The following is an 8,939-nucleotide window of genomic DNA, read 5'->3' on the forward strand; positions in this document are numbered from 1 at the left end:
TCACGCAATCCTCTCGCCTCAGCCTCCCGGACTCACGCAATCCTCTCGCCTCAGCCTCCCAAGGAGCTGGGACCACAGGCACCACCACTATGGCCTGCATCAAACTCAGCCTCTCTTATGGTCCAAAAATCTTCTGCTATATTGTTAAAATTTTTCAAAGTTACACAAAAGTAAAGAGAACTGTGCAGTGAACGCCATGTGCCCATCTGCAGACTCTGGCCATTATCAGCTCCTGCCCATCAATCTGGTTCCTCTAGGCTCCCCCAACTTCCACCCTCCCAGGACTCCTCTGATGCAAATCCCCACTTTCCTGCTGTATCTCTGGTTCGGGACAGCTGGGGGCTTATGGGAAGCAAGGCTGACCTGTGCTATTACAATCCGGAGAGCGCCCTGAGGGTCTTACCTGCTGCTCACACAGCAGCGTGCTCAGGGCCTGCCGGCATGGCAGGATCATCATGGGGAAGCCCACGGCCACCGACATCATGAAGCCCACACGGAGCATCTCCGTCACCAGGTTGGAGGGAAAGTGCATGAGCACGTTGCCGGCCGTGGCCTCGGTGAAGCTCACGTAGCCGAAAAATCCCACCTGTTGGAGAATGAGAAATGGCAATGTGGCAGACGGACATCCTAGTCTGAGTGGCACCTGTCGCAGTGGGCAGGGCATGGGGGGACCCGTGCCCTGCCCCTCAGAATGGCCTTCAATCCACTTCACAATGAAGCTTCTGCAAGAGATGGCCTTTGGGGGCAAAGCACCATTTGGCCTCCTCCTTCTTAAAATCTTCAGTTTCTGTAAGGAACATGCCCACTTCTTTTTATTTTATTTTATTTTTTTTGAGACATTTTGTCTTGCACTGTCGCCCAGGCTAGAGTGCAGTGGCGCGATCTCGGCTCACTGCAAGCTCCGCCTCCCGGGTTCACACTATTCTCCTGCCTCAGCCTCCCAAGTAGCCAGGACTACAGATGCCCGCCACCACGCCCGGCTAATTTTTTGGCATTTTTAGTAGAGACGGGGTTTCACCGTATTAGCCAGGCTGGTCTCGATCTCCTGACCTCATGATCTGCCCACCTCGGCCTCCCAAAGTGCTGGGATTACAGGTATGAGCCACCATGCCTGGCTTTTTTTTTTTTTTTTTTTTTCAGACTGGGTCTCCCTCTGAAGCCCAGGCTGGAGTGCAGTGGTGCAATCTTGGACCCAGTGTACCTCCGCCTCCCAGGTCCTAGTTCAAGCAATTCTCCTGCCTCAGCCTCCTGAGTAGCTGGGATTACACGCATGCACCACCATGCCCAGCTAATTTTTGTATTTTTAGTAGAGACAGGGTTTCACCATGTTGGCCAGGCTGGTCTTGAACTCCTGACCTCGTGATCCGCCCACCTTGGCCTCCCAAAGTGCTGGGATTACAGGTGTGAGCAACTGTGCCCGGCCGAAACATGCCCATTTCTAGAAAGAATTAACAGAGGTCTTGCACAGACGGTAAGAGTGGCTGGGATAAAGTGCCCTGGGAGCAGCCCTGGTGCCCAGCTCCTCAGGTCAGGAGAGCTTCCTGGCCCAGGGTGGACCCACACTCACGGGGCTGGTCCTGGAATCGTGGAAGCTGATGGAGCTGCCCCTGGTCCCCACGCAGCCTCCAGACACTGGGATGGGAACAGAGAGAAGAATCCGGCCGCACACAGGGCCAGGGCCGTGCCTGTGGCAGTCCCAGGGGGCACCGCAGCATGTCATGCTGGCATGACACAGGTGTGGAGAGGGCATGGCAAGGCTCTTACCATGACGTAGAAGGTGGTGACCACATTGAGGGAGGAGGCAAATATGGAGCTCATGGTTTTCACCGACGGCTCATCCAGGCTGTCATACGTGGGTAGCACCTGGCTGTACAGAAACAGGCCATTTCACAGCAGACCCGAGAGAGGCACGCCCTCCCCAGCGGCACCACTTCCAGGACCTCTCTGCAGCCCAGCCAGAGTCTCTGACCTTCCTTCATGCAACATTCTCCACACACTGAAGTCCCAGCGCTGAGGCCAGGATTTCGTGATGCTGAGGACAGGAGCACCGCAGCAGTCCCCACTCAGGACACCCCCCAGAGTGTGCGCCAAGCGAACGTTCCCCAAGGCTAGGACGACAGGCTGCTGCCAGGGAGCGGGCGCTGAGAGTCAAAGCAGCCAGTTTACAGGGGAAGCAGCCAGAGGAGGCTGCTCAGAGAATCGCTGTCAAAAGGAGAGAAAGTTAAACAAACACCCTGGCCCGGGCGGCCGGCCCATCTCAGCGCCGCCATCTCAGCGCCTCTGCACAGGAATGATCAGAGTCGGCACAGACAAGGAGACGGCCTGGGGCGCGATTCCCCGCTGCAGCCTCTCACTTGTGTGATGAGAAAACTGGCTTTGGTCCCACGGCCTAGTGCCAGGAGTGTGGTGCTGCTGGGGGTGGGAGGGACCCAAGCCACCGGCCAGGCAAGGACATGACAGCCCTGAACAGGCAGCAGACCCATCTGAGGGATGTGCACAGGGACCTGAGCCCCTGGAGAGGGGTGGGAAAGACAGGCAGGCAGAGGCTGGGGCCATGGAGCATCTGTGTGCAGCCGGGGAGAAGGGAGCTAGGCCAGGTACACGCCAGAGCACACTGAGAGCCACTCTGCCGTGGGGCTGAACAAGGACTCTGGAGGGGGAGTCCGGGGGCTGCTCCTAGGATGTCCAGGTGGCCATGGCCATGGCTGTCCCAAGGCAGGGGCTCAAGGGCACAAAGGAAGCTGGGTGGGCCAGGGGGAGGGCGGGATGCAGAAAGCCAGCAGCCAGTAAATGGACCAGCATAGCGGCCAGTGGAGCCAAATCTCAAACCGCCTTGAAGAAAGTGAAAGAAAAATAGGACGTCCTGACTTTATTAAAAATCAAACCAGGCCAGGTACAGTGGCCAATGCCTGAATACCAGCACTTTGGAAGGCCAAGGCAGGAGGATCACTGGAGCCCGGGAAGTCGAGGCTGCAGTGAGCGGTGATCGCACCACTGTACTCCAGCTTGGGTGACACAGCAGGACACCATCTCCAAAAAAAGGAAAAGAAAACCCAGCAGACTGACAAGAATAAGTGAGAAGGCCCTGCCAGCAGCTGCTGGTGTCCTGCTGCCCAGGTCCTAGCACACCATCCCATCAGGCTGCCCTCATCATGGAGTGCCATCAACAGCAGTCGGGGGCCGCGCAGGACATGAGCCTTCCCCTCAGCCCAGGCTACAAGGGAGCTAAGTGGCCAGTGCCTGTGCACACAGCCCCAGGAGGCTGGCAGAGAAACAGGAAAAATACCCACGAGGTCTCCACAGCCCTAGACCCACAGCTTCAGGACTTCCCAGTGCTAAACTGTCCTCTGGCTGGAGCTGAGTCCACACCAGGGAGTCTCGGCTTGAGGGGACCAGCGTTGGTGCCTCATGACACGTGCTTACCCCTGCCCCCAATACACACTGTGGGGAGTGACCCCCAAGGAAGCCACGGACACTGTGGGCAGGGGTGTCCCCGCACGTGGGGTGGCCAGGGTGGAAGGCCAAGCCCCAGGCTCCGCTCCAATCCTGACCACCTACCCCAGGGACCCCCGGGATCATCCCTGGAAAGAAACAAGGTAGGGGCCACAAAACCTCCTGGCCACCTGCAAAAGAGTTCCACAGACTGGGGACGTCCTGAGCGCTGGCCCACAGCCCCCGACAGAGCATCCCTGGCCCGCCCACCTCGCAAGGCAGCCTCTGAGGCTCAGGGCCTACCGGAGTCAAGTGGAGCTCTTGGGTGTGTGGCCTCTGCCCCACTGTGAGCATGGAGACTCCAGTCTCCAGAGAGACCCTGCCCTCCAGGGCCTCCTGAGCTCCGTGCTGCCCCAGCTGCTTCTCTGGGCCTAGGACAACCGTTCTGCATAACCAGGTATGCATTTACCAGGAACGGCCAGATAGTGAAGGCACAGGGAAGGCCTGGTCCCAGCTGGCATCCAGGCCAATCACACAGGCAGGGGGCGCGGCCGGCCACCCCAGCAGGGACAGGCAGTCTGGCGTAGTGATGCTGTGGGAGGGAAGGGACGTCTCGGCTCTCAGCAAACATTCCTGGGCTCAGGGGTGGGGAGGTCAGCACAGCGGCCAGCACAGGGGTGGGGAGGTCAGCGCGGCGGCCAGCACAGGGAGGGATGTCCCTGCTTGGGAGAATGTCAGGTGAATCTGTGGGCCCCCACGTCCTCGGGGAGGGGCAGAAGGAAAGCTGCACTTGGTGAGCCACACGCTCCAGCGCTTCAGAACCCGCACCTGACCTCGGAACCAGACCTGAACGAGGTGCACTGGCTGCTACGTGGCCACCACCAAAAAACCCCAGCTGCAGATTTATTTCTAAATATGCAAACACGCGGACACAAAGGGCAATTGGTAACTAGGTACGCGGCGGAAGAATGCGGCTTCTGTCACCGATCATAATGGGATATTAAACAGCAAGACTGGGGCGCGTTCTGGTGGAGACGGAGCTGCCAAGAGAGACGCTAAGTGGGAAATGACGATTTGGATCTCGCATGTGGGTGTAAACACAGCGGTACGAACAAATTTCATCTGTCACGTTAGTTTACCATTGGCTCAGTGCATGCCCACTAACGCTACAGGGGCCGCTCTGCCAGCCCCCCGCACGCCGATGGTCTTTTCCCGTCCGCGCCGGATTTACGCCTCTCTTTTCAGCCGGTTACCATGTTCCAACCGGGCATGAATCACTCGCTCCTGTCATTTTGGTGGAGAAGGTAATGCTGCTGGAATTATGGAAGAGCCCGACCCGCATTGACAGAGCTCTGCGTGCCAGAGAGAAAGCAGGCTCGCGCGTACATGCAGGCCTCCAAATGCATCCAGCAGCCGTCTGAAGTCAATGTTTGTGCAATTTCCTTTTAAATATTCTCAGAACAGCTAAATTCTGGCAAAACGCTCAGGACTCTGTGCAGTCAGATGGCTGGGCTGTTGCTGCATCCCCCACAGCCAACGCTCTGCTTGTGGGGATCTGGCAAAGCAGGGACTCTCACCAGCTAGTCCCAGACATGTCCCAGGAATAAAGCCGATTTACCTCCCAGTTAAAATACAACCATCTCCCTCAACCTGTGGGGGAAAGGTCATCACTGAACAAGACATCACTCTTCAGCAGCCAGCAAAGAGGGATCCCAGTAAACGAGAAAGACAGAGGGTCCCATCTCCCAGCAGCTCGCCCTCCCCCATCACAGAGCCCACCTCCACCACGGGCCACAGCAGGGCACTTACGACTGGCAGGCGAAGGACATGCCGAAGATGGGGATGCAGCGGAAGACGCCCTCCCAACGGACATAGCTGACCCGCTGCAGCCACTGCCCACTGAAGAGGCCGTGCTTGAGAGAGGAGAGCACAATCTGCAGGGGTAGTAGGGAGAGAGCACGGGGCAGGTCAGGACGCAGGCGGAACTCAGCATTCTGGCCCACACGCCGCTGGGAAGCAGTGGCAGGAGAGTGCAACTCTTCCCACCCACATCCCAGCCCCCCACCATCCTGTGCTGCCAGTTGGAGGCACAGAGACCCCACGCCTTTCTGGATTCCCAGTTCCTGCCTCAGAGCACCCTGGTTCATCCTGCGGGCACCAGAGCAGCTGCTCTTGCAAAGGGGCTGCTTGGCGCAGACAGGAGGAGACCACTGAGAGTACACAGCCCCGTCGGTTACAGAGGTCGGTTTCCCACGTAGGCAGGTCCCACCCGATCCTGTACTGTGCTAGACACGGGCACCTTCCAAAAGACTGGCCCACCAAAGACGCGGCTATCTCAAGAGTAAAGAGGCAGCTGCCACCAGGCTGGCCCTCACTCGGAGAGCTAAGGAGCACTGGAGACCCTGGCTTCAATGACCACCTGCCCTCGTCCTGGTGTAAACCTGCTGTGAGACACCAGATTCCAGCTGCTCAGGAAGGGTCATTTCTGACTTTGCCAGGGAACAGGCAGGTCCCAGGGGCTTGGGTCCTGGGGCTCCTATGGGCGGGGGCCTGGCAGAGAATGAGGGTGTGCTGGGGGCTGTGGGTGGTATCCGTGTCCTCAGTGCCAACTCCACAGCTGGCCCCTAGTCCATCTTGTTATAAATTGTCACCTAGAAAAATAATAGGGGCCAGGCACGGTGGCTCACGCCTGTAATCCCAGCACTTTGGGAGGCCGAGGCAGGTAGATAATGAGGTCAGAAGTTCAAGACCAGCCTGGCCAAGATGGTGAAACCCCTTCTCTACTAAAAATAAAAAAAAATTAGCCAGGCATGGTGGCAGGTGCCTGTAATCCCCACTACTTGGGAGGCTGAGGCAGGAGAATTGCTTGAACCTGGGAGATGGAGGGTGCAGTGAGCCGAGACTGCACCACTGCACTCCAGCCTGGGCGACAGACTGAGACTCTATCTCAAAAAAACAAACAAAAAAACCCACAATAGCTTGCCACCTTGTGTCAAAACACTGGCACTGGGCCTGGTGCAGTGGCTCACGCCTGTAATCCCAGCACTTTGGGAGGCCGAGATTGGTGGATCATGAGGTCAGGAGATCGAGACCAGCCTGGCTAATATGGTGAAACCCCATCTCCACTAAAAAATACAAAAAATTAGCCGGGTGTGGTGGCGGGCACCTGTAGTCCCGGCTATTTGGGAGGCTGAGGCAGGAGAATGGCGTGAACTTGGGAGGCAGAGCTTGAAGTGAGCAGAGATCGTGCCACTGCACTCCAGCCTGGGCAACAGAGCGAGACTCCTCAAAAAAAAAAAAAAGGCCGGGCGCGGTGGCTCAAGCCTGTAATCCCAGCACTTTGGGAGGCCGAAACGGGCGGATCACGAGGTCAGGAGATCGAGACCATCCTGGCTAACACGGTGAAACCCCGTCTCTACTAAAAAATACAAAAAACTAGCCGGGCGAGGTGGCGGGTGCCTGTAGTCCCAGCTACTCGGGAGGCTGAGGCAGGAGAATGGCGTGAACCCGGGAGGCGGAGCTTGCAGTGAGCTGAGATCCGGCCACTGCACTTCAGCCCGGGCGACAGAGCGAAACCCAGCCTGGGCAACAGAGCGAGACTCCTCAAAAAAAAAAAAAAAAACACTGGTGCCATGAGCCTCGGTCACAAACTCTACATAAGACATCTTTGCATTTTTTTGCATAAAGCAAGTGGACTTGGCGTTTCCTTCCCCTTGCCTGGACGACACGAAACCAGCCTCAGAGCCACCCCTGTCCTGAGCCCCAGCCTCTCCTGCTGGCCAACCGCACCTAGGTCCAGCCAGCCCCGTCTGCCCAGTGGTGCCCAGGGACCGTGAGATGAATGGCACTTCCTGGCACATCGTGCTAATTCCAATACATTCCCAGGAGGTAGCAGGTGGCCACACCAGACCTGGGCATGAGCCTGCTGTGGCCACAGGAAAGACTGGGCCAGGAGCAGCCTTTCAGCGGGTGCCTGCACGCACCGCAGACTCACCACGAACATGAACACGGTGTAGAAGAGGAGGGCCATGGCGCTGAAGGACTGGATGGAGGCCATCATGTTCCGCTGCAGGCTGAGCGGGAGCACGATGCACAGTGACACGGCGAACAGCAGGAACATGCGGAAGGTGCCGCCCACCTGCAGGGAGCCAGCAGGAGTCTTGGCCACAGCCCGGACCTGCTCACCACCGGGCTCTCTGCACTGCCAGGGAGCGGGAGCGTCCTGAGCCCGAAAGCCGATGGCATCCAAGTGAACAACGCCGGCAGGTCTGAGGCTGGCACACTCGCCTGGAAGCCGCTCTCACAGCTGCTGTGCTGTGTGCAGCCTCGGACACTGGGCATTTCCCTTCCCTGGAGCCCAGCCCCGCCCAGAGCGAGAACAGCCAGAGCAAAAGGACAGCAGCCCCCATAACACGGGAGGCAACACAGCAGCTGCAGGTCAGACTCAGCTGCCCTGGGCACAGGGCGGGAAAGGTACAGACTGCCCTGTGGACAGGACAGGCCCAAAGCTCTAGCTACAAAGGTCACTGAGAAGCATGGAAAACAGAAGGTCGAATGGGGAGACAGAGTAGAGGGCCTAGCTCCCTGGACGCTCCTTGGATCTGTCTCTGATAAGGAGCAAATCGGGTACGTTCCACTCCTGGAGAGGACAACTCCGCCTCAGCTGTGGCCTTTGAAAGCCTTTCTATGCTGTTAGCACCCCAAAGTGCCACGATGCCCGCCCTGCCCAGTGTGGGGCTCTGCTCCCCGGCAGCGAGGGAAAGGTGTGTGGGCCGTCAGGTGGCCTCTACATGGTGGGGCCAAGCACGGAAGAGGCTACCCAAGGTCCCTGCAAGAAGTGCTGGGTCCACAGCCCCCGGCAGCGGTGCCTCCGGATCCATCCAGCAGCTCTGGGTGACCACGGAGGCTGGGGAGGCCCGAGGGCCTGGCCGCCTCTGCCCTCCCATGGGCAGCCCAGGCTGGCAGAGACTTGCTCTCCACTGTGCCCGGGTCTGAGGCTCCCCGCCCCGCCCCTCATCTACATGGCGTCACTCTGCCTGGCTTGCTTCCTCCCCTGCACCTCTCACAGACGTGACCCAGCAAAGCCCCCGCACTCCGCCAAGCCCCTGGAGTGAAGCAGCCTCAACAGAAGCTTCTCCCGACCGGCATCCTGGTCTCGGTCCTCAGGAGGATCCCACGGAGGTCCTCAGAGCAGCCGTCGGCATCTGAACAACCCAGAACCCTGAACACGTCCTTACCTGAAACCCGAACAGCCGGGCAAAGAAGTTGGACCCCAAGTCGCCAATCACGACGTAGAAGGCGATGCAGGTGCCCAGCATCAGCCCGATCATGCTGTGGGGAGATGTATTTTTTAGTATTTTTGTGTTTTTAGTAGAGACGGGGTTTCACCGTGTTAGCCAGGATGGTCTCGATCTCCTGACCTCGTGATCCGCCCGTCTCAGCCTCCCAAAGTGCTGGGATTACAGGCTTGAGCCACCGCGCCCGGCCTGTTTTTTTTTTTTTTTGAG

The 8,939-nt window shown here is 58.4% G+C and overlaps 1 protein-coding gene across 2 annotated transcripts in view; it reads right to left on the bottom strand.

Annotated features, from left to right (window-relative positions):
- The window catches only part of SLC38A10 (solute carrier family 38 member 10), a 38,426-nt gene extending 29,660 nt beyond the window's left edge, over positions 1-8,766 (bottom strand). Inside the window, exons 1-5 of one of the 2 annotated variants that reach the window (XM_026455861.1) lie at positions 8,670-8,766; positions 7,427-7,570; positions 5,242-5,366; positions 1,765-1,867; positions 404-586 (exon numbers count right to left, since the gene is read on the bottom strand). In XM_026455861.1, coding sequence (XP_026311646.1) covers positions 404-586; positions 1,765-1,867; positions 5,242-5,366; positions 7,427-7,570; positions 8,670-8,762 — 648 coding nt within the window. In that variant the 5' untranslated portion in view covers positions 8,763-8,766. Of the gene's footprint in view, positions 1-403; positions 587-1,764; positions 1,868-5,241; positions 5,367-7,426; positions 7,571-8,669 lie in introns of those variants that run through there. The other variant, XM_026455862.1, reaches the window with a different exon arrangement.
- Between the last annotated feature and the right edge of the window lie 173 nt (positions 8,767-8,939).

Source organism: Piliocolobus tephrosceles, chromosome 16 (assembly GCF_002776525.5).
Source record: "Piliocolobus tephrosceles isolate RC106 chromosome 16, ASM277652v3, whole genome shotgun sequence".
Classification (NCBI taxonomy): Eukaryota; Metazoa; Chordata; class Mammalia; order Primates; family Cercopithecidae; genus Piliocolobus; species Piliocolobus tephrosceles.